Source organism: Homalodisca vitripennis, chromosome 3, assembly GCF_021130785.1.
Source record: "Homalodisca vitripennis isolate AUS2020 chromosome 3, UT_GWSS_2.1, whole genome shotgun sequence".
Classification (NCBI taxonomy): Eukaryota; Metazoa; Arthropoda; class Insecta; order Hemiptera; family Cicadellidae; genus Homalodisca; species Homalodisca vitripennis.
Window position 1 is genome coordinate 114,871,243 of NC_060209.1, and position 26,280 is coordinate 114,897,522.

Here is a 26,280-nt window from a genome sequence, read left to right on the forward strand (position 1 = left end):
CACGAAGACAGTACACTAAGACATTCTCTAATGCACATGTGTTAACATTGCCGAGTGGCACAATGTTTAATGTTGGCACACACACACCACACTATGCTCTTGTAAAGATCACATTTTCATACAAGATACCTTCTCGCCTTCTGTACTGATTTTAATTATGCATTTTTATAATTTAACAATTATATGAAACAAAGTTGTTGTAAAATTATTATCTACAAACTTTTATTCTTGATCAGGCGGCATTGGTCTCGTTATGGAGCCCTTAGTCATTCGTTAACTTGGATGAGTATAAAAATGTAGTCTTAATCGTATCACAAGTTTCCGAGTTATGAATTTTCAAAGTTGCAGTTTGGTATAAAAGCGCAAAAACCGATACAATTTTCATTTTTTCATTGTTATCGGCATTAACTCTAAAACTTATTGTTTGTAAATACTTGGCTTTATATGTCTAAACGCAGAATTCAACAAGTTACATTTTAATGTAACCCCCGAAATTTTGGAAGAAGGGAAGGTTTATTGTGATTTAGCATCTACTAGTCAAAGTGGATTGGGGAGTGTTCTATCTCACATTTAGATCACTGTTATTCAGCTTCTATGTACAAACAAAGTAGGTTGAGGAGTGTTCTATCTCACGTTTAGATTACTGTGATTCAGCTTCTATGTACAAAAAAAGTAGGTTGAGGAGTGTTCTATCTCACGTTTAGATTACTGTGATTCAGCTTCTATGTACAAACAAAGTAGGTTGGGGAGTGTTCTATCTCACGTTTAGATTACTGTGATTCAGCTTCTATGTACAAACAAAGTAGGTTGAGGAGTGTTCTATCTCACGTTTAGATCACTGTTATTCAGCTTCTATGTACAAACAAAGTAGGTTGAGGAGTGTTCTATCTCACGTTTAGATCACTGTTATTCAGCTTCTATGTACAAACAAAGTAGGTTGAGGAGTGTTCTACATCACGTTTAGATCACTGTTATTCAGCTTCTATGTACAAACAAAGTAGGTTGAGGAGTGTTCTACATCACGTTTAGATCACTGTTATTCAGCTTCTATGTACAAACAAAGTAGGTTAAGGAGTGTTTTAAATCACGTTTAGATCACTGTTATTATACCTGAGATGTCATAAGGCCATGCGCTATACAAGTTTGAGAGGTTTTCTAATTTACTTGTATAACGTTAAACAAGAAGTGAAATCTTAGTTGTATTAATAAGTTCTTCTTCACACTAAGCATCTACATGTCACTATGTGCGTTTTACGCACCATCGCTACTATAAATCATGAAACAAGAATTACACTCATACTCCAAAACCATGGAAACCGCATCTGTTGAGTATCCAAGCATAACGCCTTTCTGAAGAGGTTTTAGTTGGTTATGAAGTATACTAGTTAATTTTTTTCAACTAAACAAAAACCTTCCTTCAATTGCATCCAACGTCTGGCACATTTTCTCAAATTTCTAAAGGAATTAGGTTGTCGGCTTATACACACAAATCTTTATTTTTCGTCTTAGCATAAAATAGGTCTTCTTGAGATGCATGTTGCAGACATAATTAATTGATCAGTATCACAAGTTATATATGTACTTAGGGTCATATCTTCAATCGATACTTCAAGAAAAGTTTTAGGTTTTAAATACTCGCTGTATCATAAAAGCATTTGAGATATAAGCAAGCAACACAATATCAGATCACTGTTATTCAAAGTGGATTGGGGAGTGTTCTATCTCACGTTTAGATTACTGTTATTCAGCTTCAACTAGTCATAGCGAATTGGGGAGTATTCTACCACACGTTTAGATCACTGTTATTCAGCTTCTATGTACAAGCAAAGTAGATTGGGGAGTGTTCTATCTCACGTTTAGATCACTGTTATTCAGCTTCTATGTACAAGCAAAGTAGATTGGGTAGTGTTCTACCTCACGTTTAGATTACTGTTATTCAGTTTCTACTAGTCAAAGTGGATTGGGGAGTGTTCTATCTCACGTTTAGATTACTGTTATTCAGCTTCAACTAGTCATAGTGAATTGGGGAGTATTCTACCACACGTTTAGATCACTGTTATTCAGCTTCTATGTACAAGCAAAGTAGATTGGGAGTGTTCTATCTCACGTTTAGATCACTGTTATTCAGCTTCTATGTACAAGCAAAGTAGATTGGGTAGTGTTCTACCTTACGTTTAGATTACTGTTATTCAGTTTCTACTAGTCAAAGTGGATTGGGGAGTGTTCTATCTCACGTTTGGATTACTGTGATTCAGCTTCAACTAGTCGTATTGAATAGAGGAGTGTTCTACCTCACGTTTGAGCTTATTGAAATTAATGATACAGGGGAGCCTCATCGCTCCAACAATCACTCTCCGCAGTAAACTATATCTAACGATTAAATCTATTTTCCGATTAGTGATGTGCCGGCTCTGGACATCCATATGTAAGGGACATCATCGTGATTTGATCCGTAGGGTCGGTGGGAGGTAAGGACAAGGGGGGAACCCAATTTTAAAAGAATCACGAGACATGCATCAGCATCATTCACTCAGTTCTGTCAACACCCGTAGCACGTCCTGGACTCCCGGACGCCGGTTATACAACACGTTATGTTAATGCTAAACCACAAATGGTCAGCGTGGTTGAAGCAAGCACTGCCCGCGACTTGCTACTCAACCTTGGTCCTAAAATGACAAAAAAACACCTTGTTTAAAATGGGACTACTACAATCTTTTGGAGCAAGTCCAGCTAGGATCAGAACCGGGTACCGCTACCTTTGTGTCCTCGTTTGCATAACCCGCCCCGCCCCTCCTGGATTCGGCGACTAATTATTCGATAACAAACTGCCCACTGGTTCCATTAACACTCGATCTTTTGTTGCGCATGCGTGTCAAAATAAATGTTTCTGGACGATGTTGAGTAAGCTAAGTGGATCGTGGAAACTTGAATATTTTTCAATAAACTGAGTATTGTAAAACGTTAACATTAGAGTGTAAACAATTTCGAATTTCTGGAATTAATTTAATTTAGTTTTAAGTGTCTCGATAAAAAAATATTTAAAAAACTTTAGCTGAATTGCTGAAATAGGCAATTGAATAATTGACGACACTAATTACTAGTCTGTTTTAATAAATATAAGCATACGAGTATGTGCAATACATTTTTATTGTTTTTAACGTGTTGAACACGTGAAGACTTTAAAAGTAATAGAGAATACAAAAGTAATTAACATAATGACGATACACGATGGATTCTCGCACAGTCCCCTTCTTAGTGACTCAGGCGACGATAATGAAATAACATTTGAGTTAGAAGAGGATTACACGTGGTAGATGCAGCATCATCAATAATAATAAATCCATCGTAAATCCTCGGTAAATCGCTACGTATAGTGGGCGTCTTTTTGAGGTAGGGGGGGGGGGTATTTAATTTTGGTACTTAATTTATAATTAAACAGTTAGGGTATGTACACTCGTTACGCCAATGCGAAATTCCAGGAACACGCGAAAACAGGGTAAGGTTTTAGAGCGAAACCAACACACCCATCATTTGATTACAGTGTTTATAATTAATAGCGTGACCTAACAATGATGGGGAACTTGTTAAACACGACATGGATATGTGGTTAGCTACTAACAAAGTTGTATTACTTGTTCTTAATGATTTTAATATTGTACTTCAGTTGTCGGCTGTCAGTTGTGCGGACAAACGACTGTTCTGACTCGCCGAGGTTCGTTACAGTGGTCCGGAAACCTGAGGTTTCATAATCAAGGCCATGCGCTATACAAGTTTGAGAGGTTTTCTAATTTATTTGTCTAAAATTAAACAAGAAGTGAAATGTTGTTGGTATTAATAAGTTCTTCTTTATATTAAGCGTTTATATTTCATTGTGTGCGTTTTACGGCCCATCGCTTCTATAAATTATGAAATAAGAATTACACTCATACACAGAACATGATGAATATGGAAACCGCATCTGTAGAGTATCCAATCATAATGTCTTTCTGAAGAGGCTTTAGTTGGTTATACTAGTTATTTTTTCGACTAAACAAAAACTTTCTCTAATTACATCCAACATCTGACACATTTTCTAAACGTTCTAAAGGAAGTTGGTTGTCGGCTTGTACACTCAAATCTTCCTTTTGAGCCTTATCATAAGATATGTCTTCTTGCGATGCATATTGCAAACTTAATGATTGATCAGTATCACAAGTTATATATGTAATTAGGCTAATATCTTCAATCGATACTTCAAGAAAAGTTTCAGATTTTATATGCTCGCTGTATCATCGAAAGTGTTTGAGATATAAGCAAGCAACACAATATCAACTTCAATCAATATCACCATCCACGCATTTGGTCATTATTTCGATTAATCCCTTCCAGATGTTTTATCACGTAGATGATTATACAGAACCTTCTATCTTAAGCTCGTTTGTTTCGTAGAATCCAATCAGTCAAGGTACATATTCTATTATATTTATACCTTCGACAATATAACCACTACCCTGGAGGTAGTGACAGAGTTGAATACAAAAATAGTATAGTTTCTCCAACTATATTTACACTAATAAGAAGATTCTTTATGCTTATTGTGGACAAAATTTGTTATAAATTCAACCCTGAAGAAATATTTTGAAGATCTTACGCAAAAATCTGAAATAGAAAAATTTGCAATAAGATCACTGTGTTAATTTTTATTTAAATTTCCTTCAAAAATCGGCCATACCAAGGAGGACTTTCAGAGCGTGTTGTTGGGAGTTGCCAAGTATCACCTCACAAGATTAATTGTAACTATTTACATTCGAAGAATGTATCACGTTGCTAGCAAGAGTCTAAGTTATGCTAAATACGAATTCAGCACCTCATGCGTAGCTGTTCCAGCTCCTTATACAGATCCTAACGATTGTCAGTCACTTCTTCGGACACTTTCTCCTGAACCTTCCCGACACCTTCGACAAGGAGGGCTGAGGAGAGCTTAGGCTATGCTTCTCAATATGAGTTGCCAATAGTATAAAGAGAATATTGGCAATTACGAAAACACGACAATAATTAAACTAACCTAATATATATTTGCATTAAATCAATTGGTTACAGACGTGAAGAAAGTATCCAGTCACGCGGCACTCTCACTGCTGGTGCTTCACACTTGTGTGAAAGTGGTGTCCTCCAGGAACGCTTTCGCTATCTCTTTCAATTCTTCTATTCATTGTAGAAAAGTGCTTACGTTTGCTTACGTGTAAGCAAAAATAGGAAATTTATAAAAAATCATAACAATAGTAATAGTCATGAAGAATTAATTACTCTCTAATACACAATTAATTAACCTACACATTGTTAGAGCCATAACCGAAATCGAGGTTCGAATTCCAGTTATATGGATGGCCCTATTCTTCGGAAGAATTTACTGTCCCTCCAAATATTCTCTTGATTGTTTAATAAAAAAGTTCATTTTAGCATTTCTCTTCGTAGCACTACAGACAGATCTACACCAGTAATCAGATGCCATTACTGTACTGCAACGTGAAAGCCTGTGTTCAGATAACACGATAAACGACAGGGCGACAGTTAACAGGTAGTATCGCGCTATTAATGTGATTCAGCACTGGCCACCGGTGGACTCGCCCGAGCCGGATAGATGTCTCCAGTGTCAGTAGCGCGCGGTCCGCCATGGATGCCGGGTGTCTGCCGTACTCGGTTATCGGTAGCCTAGTCCTGGTTTCCTCCCTGGAGATTCTTCTGGTGGCGCTCGCTCCTCTCTTGTTGGACCTCGACTAGCTCTCTTCTAGGTGGAATTATCGGTCAGTATTTTATAATAAAATTATCTGTTACGCATGTGAATGTTCCTAAAGAATGTGTTTCTGTTGAGTGTAGACTAAGTCTTGCGTTGTACTCTTGTGTATAATATTGTCTTATTATTTGGGTAGTTTTTATTGTTTTGAATTATTTATATGTTGAAATTTTTCTCTACAAGATAAATAGCCATGACAATAAATGTATAATTATTCGGACGCAGGCAATCCCACACCTAATATACCAAATATTCCAGCCTCTTCCCTTTGGAAATCATATTCTTCTGACCTTTAAGGTGCATATTAAAGGATTTTTAATCCTGTGTCCTCACTTCTCATACTCCTCTGGACCTCCTTCCCGTCCTGTGTCACAATCAGATGGTTAAGCTGCTATTCATCTCATAAATATCCAGTAGATATATCACTGAGAGTTTTGTTATTGGATGAAAAAATTGTTAAAACAAAACTGAAATTCATTTATTTACACAATGAAATTACAATAGTTTCCTGTGCTTTTCAAATATATAATCTTTTTCAGTAATTTTGTCTGATATATAATTGTCAAATTATGTCTAATAATTGTTTATATATAAACAAACATTGCTTATTTTCACGCAGATGGTATATTTTTTATGTAAACGAGTTGCATTAACTGTCACAACATTTTAAGATCTTATGTAAATACCTTTTTTAGTAATTTAACATGTTAAGCTGATATAAAATAGAAAATGTTATATCAAAAAGTGTTATGTCATCATTATGTGTTAGTGTTATTTGGTTATGTCTATTAAATATATGACAATTCCATAAAATTTTGAGCTTTTGAGACGTTTCAAGCAATTAACAATTATGAACAGGCACACACAGGTTCAAGACCAATGACGATTCAGAGAGTATACCTGTTCTAAAACGGAAATTAATACTTAAAACAGTGAAAAGCTTGTGTATGTCATTTTACAACAAAGTGATAATCTTTCGGTATTACTTTTTAAAGAAAGCAACACCTTAAATGCCTAGTTGGTGTCAGTTTATATAAGAGATTTATCAATCTTAAAAATTTGATTTGTTTTATCACTATTATACCAGATTAACGACTATTAGTAGTGTTCATTATTTACAGTATGTACAAATTATGTAGATGAGGTAGGGGACAGTGAGTAAGGCCCCATTTTTTTTCTTAAAAAATTCTAGACCCGTTTCTTTGTTTAGTATCTTTCAGCAGTTCATGTCAGTAATAATAATGAATTATTTAAATAATAATAATAATGGTTTACTAAAAATGTATTTACTTGTTATTTACTGAAAATTTGGGGGTCCAGACCTCTTGGATCCCCTTGCTGGAAGACCTTCAACAAACTGAACACTTGAACGGTCTAAATCTGTTTTTCCTAACAGGGCAGTAAAAACACCTGGGTTGTAAAGGTTGGAGTTGAGTTTCCTGGCTTCCTATCACTTTCCTTTGATTGAAGTTTGTGTTTGACGATGGAACAACTTTGAAGGAAACAGGATTTTTATGGACATTTGCCATCATTCAGTGATATTTTTTTAAATATATTTTTGATTTTTTTGTATCATTGAACAATGGCAAATGTCCGGAAAAATCCTGTTTCCTTCACCAGCTGTTTAGTGTCCGTATTGTGTGGAATGTTCTTACGAATAATTAAATTCTTTGTCACTACCATAAATGGGAGAAATATCTCCTTCAACCTTTTCAATACTACTAAGAATAATGCTATACGAATGATTGACCATTTAAATTATAATAAATAAAATGGATAGCCAACGATAATGTTTGTTACAAACACACATACTCAAATAACGATATCGAACTAAACATTGTGTTGACACTATCATGCGTGCACTAACACAAAACACAAACGGGATTAGTTAACATGCATAGATGCTGTCTAACAACTGCACTAACGCAATAGGTTCTGTGTCAAGATACCAACTCACAAAGCGGGCATGATGGGATTTCCCCTCCCTCCACAGACAGGCTCTGGATGAATTATACTGTGTTCCACAGAAAATAAGGTGTCATATAGTCAGTGAGGAACTTGAGAAGTATCAGAAGGATATATAATTTAATACAAAATTTCCATCAGGCCAACTATGTTTGTTAGGTGCCATCTAACAAGGGGACCTCTCATGGGTTAAGCTTTATAAAATCCTACTGCCTCAGACTTCAACCAGTTAGTCACACTCTCCTGCAGTTCCACTATGGAGTGTGTGTGCCCCCACTGCACAGACTGTAATTTGTTTGTGAATCGGCGGTCTTCTTTAATCTTCTTTAGAGACAATTTTATCGGTAATTTTGCATAATGTCTAAAGCTCTTAAAAGCATAAACACTGAAATAAATGCAGTGACTACTTCTGTTTCAGAATTATTTAGAGCCCAATAATTTATTCAATTATAAGTGTATTAACTGAAAATTGAAGAACTTTAGGATATCTCCACATTGGCCTATAATAGTTCAATTGTTACTCAAATCATTGGAGCAAAATTCAATGAAAGAAATATTCCAGTTGTCAATATTGAGTTAAGCTCATTTTAGCGTCTACTTAGTGCAGCATCTGAAACCTGACATTGGGACATACTGACTCCTGGAATCTGGAGTTCACGTTTGTCTGAAGAGATCCAAAAAAAGTCCGTGACAAAAATGGTGAAAACGAACTCATTGTATTCTTCAACATCAGAGAGGCTACAGAGGAGCTCAGTTTGGTTACCCAGCAGATATCCCTTATATTCTAGATAAAGAGGTAGTCTCACTGTCTCATCAGGTGCACAATTGGATCTCTTCAGACGGACATGACTCCAGATTCCAGGAATCGTCTGCACCAGTGTTAGATTTCAGACGCTGCACTAAGCAGAATGTGAAATGGAACTTAAATAATTCAGAATAAGAATAATTGGGTCGATTCACATTGAATCAAGCCTTCCCACCATAGCCATGCTATGTGTAGAAATTCAAGTTATTTCACAGGTACTCATAAAAACTGTTTCAGTCTCTGACTTTAGAACCCCAAAATACTGCTCTTTAAACTTAATCTGAAATGGACCAGAAGATTCTTTGATGTCAAGGATTTCACATCAATTTTGTCTCTGATATTAGTGAACGACATACAAAAAGGGAGTCACTTTACTATCAATTCCAACTCATAGATCAACAATTTTTAATAGGTCATTTACTGTTTAGGTTTGCCGCTTTCGAACGCTTTCCCTGTTGATATTAGATGTATTGATGGTTGTGCATGCTTCGGGTTGAGGGTCAGGAACTCGCTGCTGGGGAGACTGAGGGGTGATGGGTGGTGGTGCTTGCAGTGTGTGTGAGGTTAAACAATGTGTGAGTGGTTAAATGTATTTTTGTTCTTTTTATTTTCTCTTATATACTGTTACCTTTCTTTATCTCTCATTAAGAATTATATTATAAGTATACAATGTTAGTGTTCAATAAATTGTTAATTTTCTGTACAATATGAGGTTAAGTGGTAGAGAGGGTTGACAGCCCTAACTCTGCCTCTTCAACAAAGACATTTTTCATTTAATTTAATTTCATCTTTCAGTGACTATCACTTATCTCTAGTGTGTTTAGATTTCATTTAAAAAGAAAATGTACACAATATTCCTATTTTACAGAAAGAAATTATGTGCATAATAACTGCTAGTTATTAGTAAACATTATATCATTTAAATTTAAATACTTCTATCAAGAGTACTTACAAATAAGAATTGTATTTTTAGCAGCGTTATACAAGTATGAGGTTCCCCAAGAACGTAGCCAGGAAAATATTTTGTGGGGCCCAGACAACTGATATTTTCCCGTAGTGGACAGTGAATAAGGCCCCATTTTGTTCCTTAAAAAGTTCTTGACCCGTTTCTTTGTTGAAAACGATCTTTCAGCAGTAAATTTCGGTACTACTGAATTATTTAAAAAAATAATATTGTTTACTAACAAAGTAATTTCATAAAATTGAAAATTTGGTGGGGGGTCTGGACCCCTCGCTGGCTACGTCAGTGAGGTTTCCCAGGATAGAAAAAAATAAAATAATCATGGTAACCTAAAACAAAACAAAATGTTCTGGACAGGACAGAGCCTTCTGATAGAAAATCGTATCGTTGTCCACCTGTCTGTGTGATACCTCTTTATAGAAAGGTTTTACAGACTTGACACTTAGTGCATTGGTTCCTTTTGGTCCAAGGAAGAACCCTATTGATTTTAAGGTCTAAATAAAGGTTAAAGGGCAGTTCGTCTTTCTAACCATCTGCCTGTCTCAGTTTAACAGTTGAAAGGAAAGTCATAAAATTTTGAAACTCGTACTAGTTTCCTCTTGGTATTAAGATGAGTTCTCATGGTTTTAGGATCAAAATGTAAAATAGCAGTCACTCCGTCTATCTGTGAGTTACCTGTTTCAAAACCTACTGTTCTGTTTGATACTATGTTGCATTGGTTTGTTGTTTTAAGCCATTGTTACAATAGAATGTTTAACTGTTTTATTGTTATATCTTTCGATGATTATAATACAACATGGTCCTGATAACTGATAAATAAATTTCCCTCTCTTACAGATTTGATGTGCACAGTGGATTTGAGATGGAAGGAGGGTTTATCTTTATCACAGTTGTCTGTGGACTGGTCGTCTTCTCCACCATGGAGATATTCATCATCGTGTTGGCTCCCCTGGTTTTTGACATAGACACTCATGCTCTCTACTGTGACTTCATCACGAGGTGAATTGACAGACCTGACAATTGTGAGTTCATAATGAAGTGCTTCCTTACATGATACGAGCTCCACCTTAGTTATAATTGAAACTATATTAAAATAACTTCAATTGATCACTTTGTTAGTGACTTAACTTGTAGAGTACTAAAGTTAACTCAGAATAATTTTTTGAAATGTACAGTAGTTATGTTTGCTATCTATGCGCAAAAACTAACATGTACTTATGTATGTTATGTAATGTAGAGTTCTCCAAATAGTGGTACTATTTGTTAGTCAGTTAGTTAGATAAATTAGTTAGAAAAAGAACAGCCAAGTAATATACTGATGAATGAATGTGTTTGCTATACAAAGTTAAAACAAAGCTGGAACTTAAAAAAAACCTCGAACTTAAGAGTTAAAATGTTACTGTTAAATGTTACTTACATAGTAATGTGAAATATAATGTTAAATAGAAAAAAATTGAATGAATGTGTTAACAATACAATGTTATAACAGCATTGGGACTTATGAAAAACCTCGATCTTAACAGGCAACATGGGCATGTTACAGTACTGTGAAATATAATGATAAAATAGAAGAAGGGAGGACATTATCAAGAAAGTTTTATTAACATATTTATGAAACAAGCTGCTTGTATAATATTTCCTCCATCTTCCAAATGTAGTTCCCAAAAGTGTCTACGAAACATCATTAAGTTACTTTTAATATTTGTGTGTACAGTTAAGAAATAACATTATAAGTTATTGTTTATCTCTTATTACTAAGAATTCTATAAACAGTAAAAGATATTTAATTTACTTACACAAATAGGTAATCTTAATTATCTGTGAGGAAAGGGCTGTAACTAGTCAGCCTGTTGATGGACGTGTATAACACTTATTTTAATATTTATAACCATTGGTATCAATGTCAATGTCACGTTGGTGAATGTGAAAGAGCTGCTTGCCTGTTATATGTATAATTTGTTAATGATAACAATCTGTGATATTAAAACTATATACACTGCCTCTGATTAAAAAATGTCAATACTATATCTCTACTAAATATAATTCTTAATATCTGTAACTATTTATTTTAATTTGGTTACCTTATAATTAAATGAAATAATTCCGATAGGTACTAGTTGATGGGAGTGTGTTTTAACACTTTTAAGGATCTATTGTATGGGTATGTGCATACAGGGCAAAATGTTAGCACACATGTGGGCATTCCACAACTTACAGTTGAGTTGAGTGACACTGATCAACAATTCAACACATTTGCTGAAATATTCATTGTTTTTATTTTTGTACAATTGCTTTTTAAGGATCACACACATGGAAGTTAATTTCTGTGAGAACTATGACATTGAACATTTTGACCTTTCGATTGTAATAGGATATTATGCAAGCCAAGAAGAACAAGTATTTCAAGTGAAATCTAGGAAATTGAGTTTTTGTTTACATGACTCTGGTCAATCTGAGAAAAATGGTTTGGTTTTAAAATGTTAAGTAAGGGTCATGGACATTTTCATAGAAATGTTTTCAATAAAATAATTTACAAGGTCTAAGTCCAAGAAACAATGAGCATACTAAGGTTGATTAGGTTACACAAAGAACACAGCTCTGGCTTTATTAAGCTGTGGAAACAAGCAAGGTTGAGTTGTAGTAGTTTGTAGTAGTATTGTTATTACACAACAAAATAATCAATAAATTATTTAGGATTTGATGAAAACCATTGTGAAATTTGCTGAAATCCTAAAAAAAATAATATAAAATATAGCTTCAAGAAGTAAAATACACTGAAAAAGTGCTAGTTAAACCTCGGTTCAGTATGAAATAAAGTGATAAGAAATATGAAAGAGCAGAAGTGAGGTAAAGTGTGTGTTTTAGAGTGGAGAGCCTTGATAGTGTCTCATTGCATCTTACATAAGAGCAACAGGCCGGCTCCAATACAAGGGGCAAGGTCAGTCACTAGCTGGTGTGTTGTGACTAAGTTAGCTCACTTCCCGGCAGCAATATTGTGGCTACAGCTTTGGCTCTGTTCTAAAATACATCAGCTGGAAAGTTCTGATTTTTTACCTAAATCAATAAAACTGACCAATACCTTCATCAAGTTTCTATTAGGGTTTCTAAAATATTGTAATTTTGGTCTCTTTTCTTAAAACCATCCTAAAAGAGACATCTTGAACAGATATAATTTAAACACAAACACAATATATATATATATATATATATATATATATATATATATATATATATATATGTTTTGGGATATGTGATATCTTGCAAAATGGATATGGACAGCATGGGAATTATTTGTACATTTAAATAATTGACTAAATGTAATTATAAAATAATTATTTTCTTAATTGACTTAAATACAAGTAGTACATATAAATATTTTTCCTGCATCTACTGTATAATAAAAACACTAACATCGCCAGAGCTATCATAGGTCAAGATTGTTTTCCCAATTATAGAAATTTAAATAATGAACTAGTTTGCTTAAAAATAATTATTGATTCATTTTTGAAAACAACTTTCTTGTTTTTGTGATAAATATTTAATTTCCTGCAGTTGGAAAACACAGTAAAATAATTGAATCTTGCTGGATGGACTTGGGTTTCATCTAAGTTTTCCTGTTCAGTCTGTTTCGAAACATTGTTAAGACAATTAAAATCTTGAAATATTTCAGCCTTGTTAGGGAGAGCAATCTTCTGTCAACAGATGTTCACTTGTTCAGATTACACAAGGCTCTCCACTGTGTGTCGCTCTTGATGTACATTTTCTTCACATATAGATTTTCTTGATAAATATAAAAATGTTATCTTTATTTTTTTGTGTTAAATTTATCGGTTTTTTTTTAGTTTTTTGAAATGCAAGGATTTCTAAAAACAACTTGAATAGTTTAAAATGAAATCTGTCATGTGTAAAGGATTTATTGTGTATATAAAGGTGATAATAATAACCAGTTTAATATGATACAATTCAGCCAATTATGAAGGCTAGTTTTCAAAAATATGGCAAGAATTTTATCATGTTTCCAGAAAAAAAATATTCCCAATTTTTGGTTAGAGCTCAATAATTACAAGTTTTCAAACTTTTGAGATGAAATAAGATCTCGATACCACTAATAAAACAAAAAAAGGAATATTATAACACAAATATGAGCAATAAATTACAATAATTGTGCAAGGAGAACTATTATATGTTTAAAAAATCAAATGAAGTAGGTGGTAAAGAAAAAGTTAAAAAAGAACATTCAGTTAAATGGATGGAGGTCCAGGAGCATCACATGTCAAGATATTGGGGCAAAATAGTTGATCGTTACATCAGTGTACTGTAGAGTATGACTGTTGGAGTGAGTGGAATTCGCTTAATGTTAAGGCTGTTGCTAAACTAAACATTGAGGATCAATTTCCTCTACTCACTTTGACTGGAAGAGGCTAGAACATAGCTAGTCTCCCCTTCATCCAGAGTGACATAACTGAGGTAATGACTCCTATCCCTCCTCATAGGATCTCGACAGGAGGTGGTCCCTAACCTTACCCCTCCAGAATATCCTGTCACTCCAGAAGAAAGCGCTATAGGACTAAGTGCAATGAGAGGTTTCTCAGCTTCTTGTCCTATATTTAACATATAGTTTTGATTAAACACAAAGCTGTGTATTTGTATTCAACTGTGTTTAACCTTTAATATTAACATCATTGAAGATCTTGTAAATATGATGTAGTACTTATCTGATGCAGATAGTTTTTTTAGCATTCTGTATGGTGAAACCATAGACAATATAATACTGTATACACAATTATCACTGTATACACCTTAACATGCTGTAATTCTGAGTAATTATTACGTTACAAAATTTCTAAATTTCAACTTTTAAATTTCTTTTTTTATTATGACAAGGAAATAATATATACAAAGTGTCAGAAAAGCCATTATGAACATTGTTGAGTGAAGGTTAACACCATACCGCTTTTGACGTGACAACGTCTTAAATTAGGTTGCGGCTCGGAGTCACTCATGAAAAAGTGTAACGCCCGGTAACGTTACGATGCCCGTCCAGTGGGTCCGCCGCACGGGATAAAGCAGATAACTATGTTTATTCGTGAAAATGTGGAGTGCTTAGATTCGTCATTTACAACAACTACAACAATAAAGGTAAATAATTGTACACTGATATTTCATTATCGTAAACTATGATTGATTGATTAATTGTTAGATTGACACAAAAGTTGAGACACTGAGTTTATAGGTTATGTCATACTATTGACAAATGTTGATAGTGTTAAGTAAATTATTAGTTTAAATCACTCTGCAATCAATCGTAATTCAGTCGATTGAGAAGAAACAGCGCGTATTGCTAGTCAAACATTTAAAATAACAAATTATAACCTCTAACCTGTCATAACAGTGCGACCAAACAAACGAACTAAACCGACCAATCACCACGCGCGGAGTTAGAATTTAACTGTGTTTAGCAAGAATTTCAAAATAATTCCAATTTTAGTAAATGTTTTATTCAACTTTACCATTTACAATAACAAATTTTAATTATTTTCAAATTATGTACAATGTTTTAGTAAACAAAATATATTTCTATAGTTAAAATTTGTGCAATTCTTATTTTCATTCAATTCCTTGTTCCTATTGTGCAATTTAATAATATTCATATCAATAAATATTCTACCGAGAAAAAGACGTTGTCACGTAAAATCTTCGCCCGTAAAACCGACTTTACAGGCAACCATAATTTTTTTTATCTTGTCCAACCTGAAGAGAGGTTGAAGCGCTCACGTGACTTAAGCTTGATTTTTAGATACTATCTGGAGGGATCTTTTTATTTTTCTGCCAGTAGTGCAGGGTGGCGCCACTGAAGTCCGCACTGATAGCCAGAGAAATTTGTGATCAGAAATTTCTTGTGATCAGATTAAGTAGAAGGTTTTTTCACGAGAAAATACAGATTAAAAAAAGCCCCTGGCTGTCAATTCTAGCTTTGCTGGTGTTTTTACCCACACTGCTGGTAAAAAAAGAAAAACCCTCCTCGAGATATAACTAAATTCAAGCTCAGACCATGTTAGCACTCCATCGATGGGTACATTATCAATGAAATAACCCTCGAACTGGCAATCATTTTTTCATCATATGGCAGGCCATTTTTGTGTGTTTTGTACCTGTACATTAAACATTTTGTAACAAAATACATTTTTAATATAAACCTGTATGTAAACATATATGTAGACATTATTTTTTCAGGAAAATATGGAGATAATTATGGTATAAAAACATGCATAAACTATAAAAAAGCTACACTAATATCTTTTAAAAGATTGGTGGGACTGCTCTGATAAAGTGTGATAATATAAATATTAGAATCTGAGATAGCCATTTTATTCTTCACTTTATCTAGTTTCAGAAAATATATAATACTATCCGGGTTCTCATGGAGGATAATTATATATATTGTAAAAACCACAAATGGTACATAAATGGCTAAATTTGTTACTATGGGTACGATTGTATTAAAAAATTAACAAAACATAATATAATTTTTACACTAAATATTTCCAAAATATACAAACATTTAGCGTAGTATAGCCTAAAACAAAGCTATAAACCACCATTATAATAAACCATACCCATGATATATTACTAATTTTCAAAATGGCTTGATGAAGATTTATTTTCTGTGGTGTCACTGTTGTCAAATCAGTAAAACAAATATCACCATTGAAATCAGCAATCCTTTCTGTTTGAAATGGTATATAAATAGTGGTGGTGGTATTGATTTATGTACGACATGAACTGTCAAAACATGTAGTACATGTATCCTGTAGTACATGTTTCCTGCATGCCAAGGATAACTCTGAACCTTTCTATTGCTTGGAAATGTTATTAATAGCTTTCTGAGTGTAACAATTTTTATACTTCTTATTTTCCAAGAATCATCTGAACGTCATAAAAAAATATGAAAGAAATTGAAATAGAACCAGTAATTATTCAGAATTACCTGATGTGCCTTTTTGAAGTTAATGGTACTAATCAAGGATAATTCCATAATTAATTTCAACCTACTGTATGTTATAGATGTCGCAATGTAAAAGTTGTTTAAAATGAAAGTATTATAAGAAATATTAAATTTACATATTATAGTATTTTATGTGTTGTTTTTAACACATAAGTCTTCTTGTAGAATCTCAGTTGTGAGATGTCTAATAACTGCAAATACCTGTGTTGAGATATATACAACTTTTTAATACTATAAGTAATAGTTATAATGATCATTCAGTTACATCAATGCAAAAGTGTCATAATATAAAAAAATCCACCTTTGAAAACATAACATGTATTATGGAAAAGCTTCCATGTAGCATAAGAGAAATATGATCAATCCTCTCAAATTTTCTCTCAATACTACCGACATTATGCTGTAAGTGGTGTTACTCTGGGCCACAATCAGCACCTTGCCAATTAGCACCCACAAATGGTAACAAGGCATTCTGGTGTCTGACGTTTCCACAAAATGTAACCCAATTACACTGACCCACATAGTAGTGAGATGTGGTAGACAGTCCTGGGCCAAGGTCAGGATGGGTGCACAGCTGATTGCGGAATATTTTGAAATGTATTACACTAAATGAATTTTGATGATTACAAATTTTAAATCATATAGAACAAATCAAAATGGTAAATAAGATCTTTTGCCTCACCCACAAGTTAAAGTAAATTTCTATGTAGTTCATAAGTAAACTGGATTGTTTAAAATTCCAAGCACTGAACCTTGCCCTGAGGGCTTCCGGTTTCTGATCGCTAGGATCTAGCATTGCTGGTTAACAGCATTTGGGACTTTTTGGTCTAACAGAGCTCCTTATCTCTTGTACTTCCTAAAAAATGAGAACTCCCAACCTCTCAAACTCATAAGCCACCGGAAACCACATTGAGATTCCTGCCAAGCAGTATCCTTATTAACACGTTCACGGCGATGTGTACCCCATCGGCTATACACGATGTTTCACAACCGCCTTTGTATACCCAGTCGGGTAAACACCAGGATTTTGTAAAGTGCGTGGTGCACCCAATGGGGTACACTTTGCTATGAATTTCATTATTACGTTTTTATTGCTTGCCTGTCTTTGTGGTTTGTTTCATTTGATCCCATGCTTAAATAAATACCTCAGACTATCGTGCATCCAGTCGGGCACATGTTTGATTAATTTTTAAGATAAATTAATTTTTTTAGGTACCCCTCGTGGTTGATGGAGAAAAATTGAAAAAACATAATGAAATAAGTGTTTTTGTGCAAAATTGTGTGCCTATATAGGCCTACCTTTCTCGTCATACTTAGAAGTTTGACGTAAAAAACAACTACGGTTTTTTGCCATTATTATTGAAAAATTCGATGGCAAATAAAAAAAAGGAAAACGTTGACATCGTGAACATGTTAATGACATCCTTCAGTCTCAAAAACACCTGGCTTATAGAAATCCTGACCCTCTGGAATTTTCTGGTTTTTGGAGGAAACTCATGGTGTATAGAAGAATGACCTCTGGGAGGTCCCAGCCTCAGAAGGAAGGGATTCTAGATTGTGGGATCTTCTACCTTCCAGCCTCCAAAAGCTCCTGATCCAGAGTACTCCTATGAAAGAAATATGCTTTCATCATCAACTGGTGAGAGGGATTCCACTAAATGCTCATCAGATTAAACTTTGAAGTGACTATTTTCAAATATATTAATTAGTTTTAAGGGTATATCTCTTGATTGTACAGTCTATATATATATATATATATATATCAGTTGTAACATTTCCTTCTACACCTTGAATACACAAGTAGGTATGAACCGAGTGTCTTTCATCTGCAAAACCTAGCAAATAATTAAAAACTGTTACTATCCAATGACATCTACTGATTTTCAGGTGGCAGCAGGCAATCTCTCTGTTTTGAGGGTATTATCCTATCACATGAGAATAGGACAGAAACTTTTTATCTTCCATACATGAGATCCATACTGGTCCAGCACATTTTTTGTCATTTGAGTAAACTAAAATAAAACTTAAAATACAAGTCAAGTTCAAGCTTTGAAATGATTCAGCTGATCATTCTTCATAATATTATACATCTGTTTATTTTAAAAGCTGACTTTCGACCTACCAGTTCTCTTTGAGTTTACTTCAATACCAGCCAACATAACACAGTAAAAACGCACTTTACTTAAGTTTGCTATACAGGTGACATTGCAGGTTAATATGTTGACTGTGGCAGACACCTTACAGCGTAGAGGAAAACCTGGGAGTACTCAAGATCGCTCAGTATAGACGACCTGCAGTTAAAGTGTTAAGCTAAAATGATCAAACTAGTTATAATTCAACTAAGTAACTTGATTTCAAACCTAATCATGTTTCAAGTTACAGTAAAACGTCATATAATTAACATTTGAAATATACTCTGTTACTAATTAGTTTATTCTGTATTTTACACTTTATCAACATGGTTTTATAAGATCAATGTAATCAGAGGCACTTTTTGACAGACAGAATTTGAAACTTTCAATGGACCAATGTATACTGTTTCTAATGCTGATGTATTAGTAGGAGATATAGAATTTTACCCTGAATTTCAACTCTCTAGGTCAACTCGTTGACAGTTATTGAGCTTACAGACAGACAGAAATCAGATTTCCTCTTCAGCAACTGATGGAAGAGACTTCGCAAAACACTCAACTACAGCATTAAAAAGGGCTATCCAGAAAGTAGATTACGTTTAGCTCTTTAGGCGCAAGGGCTGGGACTATCGCAGCCATTTTGATGTCAGGGCGACTGTCTATTCAGTGGCTATCCACAACCGTGCTAGTGAGAGGTTACTGTTGCTCCTTATTGTTTTACAATAGCAGTTTAAAATGTTTGACGCAATTGAAAATCCTGTGAGTTATGAAATGTGAACGGTAATTCAGTTTTGTTGGCTAAGCACAATAAATACATTAAGATTTATCACCAACTTTGTGAAGTTTATGGGAACGATGTGATTACTGAAGGTGGAGTGTGTCAGTGGTGCATTACGATTAAAAATGGCCAAATGAAGTGGACGGCTAAGCATCGTGATCGAAATGAAATTGTCTCTAAAGAAGACCGCCGATTCACAATGACAGAACTCTTACTTAAGTTTTCCTCAAATTTCCAGCAGTTTGTTACATATTACGCAGAAGTTAGGTTACCATAAATTTTGTGCAAGATGGGTACAGAAAATCTTAACAGAAACTCATACAAATCAATGTATGGCTGCTTCATTGACATTTTTCGACACTTACGAAAAAGATGGTGACTCGCTGACTGATCGAATCATTATCGGAGACAAGACTTGGGTAAAAAAAGTTAATAGTGAATTGGAACAATTGGAAATGTGGGAGGGTGTGACTACCTGGTTGAAGTCCCAAATGGCAGAATTTTATAATGCTGGAATTTCAAAACTAGTTCACCCCTATGATAAGTAACTAAATTTGTATGATGATTAACCATGTTGAACAAATGTATATTATAACTTTTTATGTGCTTTGTTTTTTGTTTGTATCGAAACGTAATCTACTTTCTGGATAGCCCTCGTACAATACAAAGTTTAAATTAACAACAAATTTTTTCATGCAATATTGTAGACAAAATGTGTGAGTAGTGAAAAGTTATCAATATTTAAATTTTTTAAAGATTAAGTAGGAAGAAATTGAAAATGATCTGTAGTGTAATTGAGAGTACTCCATAGGTTATCTTTACAGTGTTTACACAGTAATTAAATAACTATATGTTTCTCGATCATAGTTTACAAGCTTTGGTAAAAAGGCTAATTTCACAAATAAAGAATATTGTGTTATCTATTTTTTTATGGAGCTGCATTTATAAATTCCATAGAGAAAATATTACATACTGAGTATTTCCCACAAAGACTGTATCCTAATATTGACATGTTTGTTGGTGCACACAACTGGCTCCTTGGAACTGGAAAGTTTGATGTGATTATGGCTGACACTAGTCAAGAAAAGTTAGTGTGGTTCGTTGCATTAAAGATGATGTCCTTCATAGGTTTAAAAAAACCTCTATTCAAATAGTTAAGCTGTGAGTAGTGCAGTGAATACAAGCAAAAACACTATTTGGTCCTGTGTAAGGAAAAATGTATCTTTTCATTTGCTAAAACTTGATTCCTATGAACCCTAGGTTACTCTTTATTATTTCAAGTTGACGAAAAATCCCGAAATTTTAAAACTAGCTTTTTAATGATGAGTGCTTCTTTAACCAAGACAATACATTTGACATTAAAATAGACAATAAATATATGGCTGTAAAAGAAGAGCAAGGTAATCAATATGAATATCACATAAGTGTACGAACTATTCTGTGCATTAGTAGTATAATTTGACTTGAGGAGGTGCAATCTGTTTTCGGCTGGGGTAGCTTTTCAAACATTTTTTTGTTAAAGCCCTACACAATACTTTCTTTGAAGACAGATAATAAAATAAAAAATTGATCATTCCAATGTATACATACAAATGACCAATAAGATATTTTCTTACTTCTCCAGTTTTAGGGATATTATCTTGAAAAGCTGTGACCATAAAGAACATATTTTAGGTTTTTAAATATACCAAATCATACCAAATAGTGCCTGAGAATTTAACACAACAGAAAACTAATTTCAACATTTTTATGTGCTTCAATATTGATAAACACAGCTTTTTACCATTGTAACTGGGAGCTCAACGCAGAAGAAAACTAAAACAAGTTTTATGATTAAAAAATGCAACATAACTTATAAGAGGCTAAAATTATGTAAGGAATTGTAAAGCTCAAATAGAATTAAAATTTGTTAACTCTGTGTAACAACCTTGGTAAAGTCTTGATGTGGGACTGCTTTGTTTGCAAATACTCTTGATAAATGTATATTATTGAGTAATTAAAAAAATTACCTCAAAATATGAAATATAATACATTTTTCCTCAAAATATACATAAAAATTTCTTATTAATTTTTTTATCTTATATTTATATTTGTAAACAATTCAACTATGCAGTTATTTATTATTAGTAAAAAGGAATTAATAGGGGATTTCCGGAAAACTTGGCACAACTAAAACGTCTCATTATCCATGACTTGGTTATTAAATTCATGACATTGTTTTAATACTAATCACAAACAATAACAAATTGATATTTCAAACAATTACATATATTATTGAGGAAATAAAATTTTGTCATTGTCAGTATATATCTAGTTAAAAATTATCAATCATTTGATACGATGTTAAAGAATTTTATACCATGATCAGTCACAAATTTATGCTATGATTAGGTTAATGAATTTTAAGCTGTAATTGATGAATAAATATAATGTATCATAATATAGAAATATGTATTTATAGAAGATTACATACAAATAAAATACAGACATCTAGAAGGGTGGAATGGTTATATACAATTATATATACAAAAAAGGAACTAAAATCACAATGTTAATATAAAATGTGGTCAAAAACCAGCTCTTTGTAACTCTTGAAGTTGGTGGCTTAGCTTTTCTTCTTTAGTTTTCCGGCAATAGCTCAGCTGAAACACATAAGAAATTAATTGATAGATGAAACTGAGTCTTATTGATTGATCTCATTTGTGATTAAAGTTAAAATTACAATAATCATGTTTTTGTTGCATCTCATATATACAGGAGCATTGCTGAGAAAGATGATCTGCTAAAGAGGTGACACTGGCATTGGTTGATATTGGCAATCGGATATTAACAACAAAGTAAAAGGGAGGTGTCTTTACGTTAAATGGTTTGCAAGCTATCAAGTTGGCGAAGTATTGGAATAACTAGTTATTGAGGCAGACTCTGTCTCAAAAGTATAAAATTCATGCTGATAACAAACAATTTCATCATGTACAGTATGATCATTTAGCATGGAATTTCATCAACCCAGACAGCAGAGCTCAGAAAATTTGATTGCTTAGGGAAATTAAAATTAGGATTCTACAAGGAGGCTTTGACATTTTTGTTAAGGGAACAAGATGACCATTGTGCACATATGTGTTTACTGAATTAAAAGAAATTAACTCAAACTCAGTTCAATATCTAATAACTGAAGATGAATCTCTCAAGTGTGGTGAAAATATGTCAAGAAGTCAATTGTGTAAGGAATGTTTTGACGCAGTATCAACCAGAACACTTTGATGTTAGTTGACATTGGGAGCTTAAGCTTAAGAACAGATTACTTTTTTCTTTGTTTCGGCTAATTTAAAAAAATTATACCATGTTACACCTGCATTTCAAAGTTGATACTATTACATACTATACAATTAAAAATAAAAATAGTTAGCTGTATTATTTTATAAGATAATGCATATCACTGAACATTGATTCTTAATGTGTTCAACAAATAATCCTATTAAAGCATAGACATTGGCTTGTTACAAAATATTCCAATATCTAGAATAGAACATTCAATTCAAGATGAATTTACAATTTGGCCAGCAAAAGGTCCTTGGTGCAAAAGGAAGTGTTAAAGAATTTTTCAAGACCAAAAAGATCCTCTCAATTTTCCACTTATACATAGAGTGTTTAACGTATCTTGAATCATCTAATATTCTTTTTAATAATAATGTTCAAAGTTTTAATTAATACTTTTGCAAAATTCAATCCTTTCAATACTCAAAGTACTCTATTTTCTGATTCTTAAAAAGTTTATCTTATACAGAATGGCGGCTGTTTAAAGGTTCCATATTGATCTTATTTCAACAGCCACCATTATGTAATGGATAAAACTTATGAAGTGTCGTTTGCATCATCATGTTCTAATAATAGACACTTAAATTGATATGAATATTGGACTAAACTTGCATTTAAGATTTCCATGACACTCCCCACAGGCCGTTCCCTCAATGTAGGTGTGTGATGGTTATTGCATAAAAAGTAGTTAATATAACCATAAAAAATTGTGGAAGGTTTGTAGATTTTATCTGCCATGGTTTAAAAAATAAGAAGGTGTACTCAGATAACATTACCTGTATTAACATACCTTGTATACGAGACAGTACTTTATGCAAGAACTCAAAACCAAACAAGCTTAAAGTCTAAGTAACATCACTCAATAAATGTTGCTATGTCCTGCCTAGAGACACATTAATACTCTTTGAAAAGAAATCAAAATTTGCTGGGAATAACATTTCAACTTACTACCTGTCTACATAAAAAACCCTACTGCAACTAAGAGGCTGCTAACATTTCAGTTTTCTGGTTCACACATTGTTGAAACATCATTTATATTCTTTAAATATTTCGGTCTCACTGCGGGGGGCTATTTACTATCAACAGATGTTAAACAGAAAAGTTTTAATACAGCAGCTGTATGTTTTGATTTAAAATCTGTTGACTGAAAATGGATCTTCACAGTGAGGCAGAAATATTTCAATAATATAATTTTGTAAGCAATATTGGTGATGCAGTATGAACTGGAAAACATAGATGTTAGTCAAGTCATGACACCAGCTGCGTAAGCCCAAAAACTAAGATTAAAGAGGCTGCTGGTAAAGGCTTTGTATGCTGTGGAAAATTTCACTAAGAAGACATAAGAAGATCTGATACTAATTTAGAACTCATTGATACTTCCAGCCCATCAGACCTCATAGACAATTAAAATAAACTATAACACTTCAATACTCATTGCAAAATAACTCTTTTGCAATTTAAATTTCTTTTTCTCTCTCCTAGTAAGTTTAATTATCGTTTTCAAAAACATTTTCATATTCACTCTCACTGTGATTAATTTTACAAGAACTTCTGCGCAGCTTTCAGAGTGACAGGATATTCAGAATGAGTAAAGGTGAGAGATTAGGGATGCCTCCTGTGAAAGTCTCATGGTAAAGCAACCATGTGTAGGGATAGTGGAAACTATGTGAGTCATATTACCAAAAAAGAAAGAGATTCTCTCTGTTCTCTACTAATCAAAGAGGGCAGAAATGTTAATCCATTACATTTAACCTGGTAAAACCTATAACACCTATTCCAAAAGTCATCCTTCCTCGGGCATGGTAGTTACACAAAAAAGTAGATTAATCCATGTTAAAAACAAGTGTGTTTGTCCTGCTGTTAAATTTAGTTATGTTCTCTGTGTATTACACAAGATACATCAATTACATAATATATCAAAAGAGATCCCTGGAATCCCTACTTTGCAACAGCTTTAACAAAATTATTTGGTTATTTGATAAGAATTGATTGAACAGGACAAATTGAGGTAAAACAAATCTTTTCAAGGTTGACCACAATGTACTCGACTGGCAGAAGTTGACCACATATTGGCAGTTTGGCTGGATCGACCACTTTGTAGAAGGCCAGCATACAGACATTTCAATATATTCCAGAAGACATTTCAAATTATGGGAGAAAATAGTGACTGCAGAGAACAAATAACTTAGTTTGTGGGTGTAAAAAATGTAAGTCTAATTTAAATCCAATAATAAAAGTACGTAAAGGTGATATTTTTGTTTGATTCAACATCCTGAGAACAGAAAATTCCCACTGCCTTGTGACCTATATCCAGTACAAGTATGGAGAGCAACTGCTGCACAGCTCACAGCCACCTGCAGCCAGAAGTTGCTCACCTTCCCACATTACAGTTACACTATGGTTACATCTCTCCAGCACACATTCCAAATGTTTCCGCACAATACACATAACCTTTTGTGATCGCAATCTTAAGATTTATTTACAGTGATAGTATGAAAAATGACAAACAATTTCAAGAAATTAGTTGATTTAATTTTTGTTTTCAAGTACAGCCAGTTTTGAAAGACCCAACAAAATAACAACCAAAAAGCATAAAGCTTTTTCTTTCATCAATATCTGTGAGAAATTATTAGGTACTTAAATTACTTCACATCAAATAAAAGTCATAACTTGCATATTCAACGAAATTTTGGGGAGTAATATGGTGTTTAAAATCTGATTATTTTGTAACCAAATCATAAGTACAACACTATTGCATATTAATTAACAAAATGGTGAAAAATCTATTCAATAATAAAATTGTCATATTTTTAAATTATACAGGGTTTGTCCGGAAAGTAATAGGACTGAGTCGATTAAAAAAAAAAGTATTGAGCAAATCGTTATAATTCTTTAAAAACTTTCAAAATAGCCTCCTTCTGCGTCAATGCAGCGCTGTCAGCGCGATTTCCAAGCATTGAAGGCGTCACAGAAGACATTCTCCGGTATAGCCTTGAGAGCCGCGGTGCAAGCTGCTTGGATCCCCTCTGTCGTCTCAAAATGCTTGCCTTTCATCGGCCTTTTCAGGTGAGGAAAACGAAAAAAGTCCGGGGGGGCCACATCTGGGCTGTAGGGCGATTGTGGAAGAGTTGGGATGCCGGACTTGGTCAGGTAGCTGTTCACAAGAAAGGCGGTGTGAGCCGCAATTTCTGGTCGTCAGTGAGCACTTTTGTGACCATCTTCGCACACACCTTGCGCATGTTCAAATGCTCCGTCACAATTTCATAAACCACAGATTTTGGTAATTTAACATCTGGGCAATTAGACGAATACTTAGTCGACGGTCTGAGTTCAAAACTTTGCGCACACGAGTCACATTGTCTGTGCTTGTCGAAGTCGAAGTTCTTCCAGCACGGTCTTCATCAACTACTTCTTCCCGGCCCTCCAAAAAGGCCTGGTGCCACCGAAACACACCACTTCTTGCTAAAGCCACATCTGGGTAAGCCTGCTTCATCATATCAAATGTCTCTGTCGCAGATTTACCGAGTTTCACACTGAATTTAATC

The 26,280-nt window shown here is 33.8% G+C and overlaps 1 protein-coding gene and 1 long non-coding RNA gene across 2 annotated transcripts in view; one reads left to right on the top strand and one right to left on the bottom strand.

The window, feature by feature from the left end:
• The first annotated feature begins 5,587 nt into the window (after positions 1–5,587).
• On the top strand, positions 5,588–12,211 carry LOC124357348. Its single transcript, XR_006921936.1, has 2 exons — positions 5,588–5,783; positions 10,342–12,211. It is a non-coding gene; the product is annotated as an uncharacterized LOC124357348 (long non-coding RNA).
• A 9,641-nt stretch (positions 12,212–21,852) lies between these two features.
• LOC124357349 (vacuolar protein sorting-associated protein 37A) overlaps positions 21,853–26,280 on the bottom strand; it is a 39,830-nt gene continuing 35,402 nt past the window's right edge. Inside the window, exon 8 of the mRNA XM_046809063.1 lies at positions 21,853–22,062. Coding sequence (XP_046665019.1) covers positions 21,988–22,062 — 75 coding nt within the window. The 3' untranslated portion in view covers positions 21,853–21,987. The remainder of the gene's footprint in view (positions 22,063–26,280) is intronic.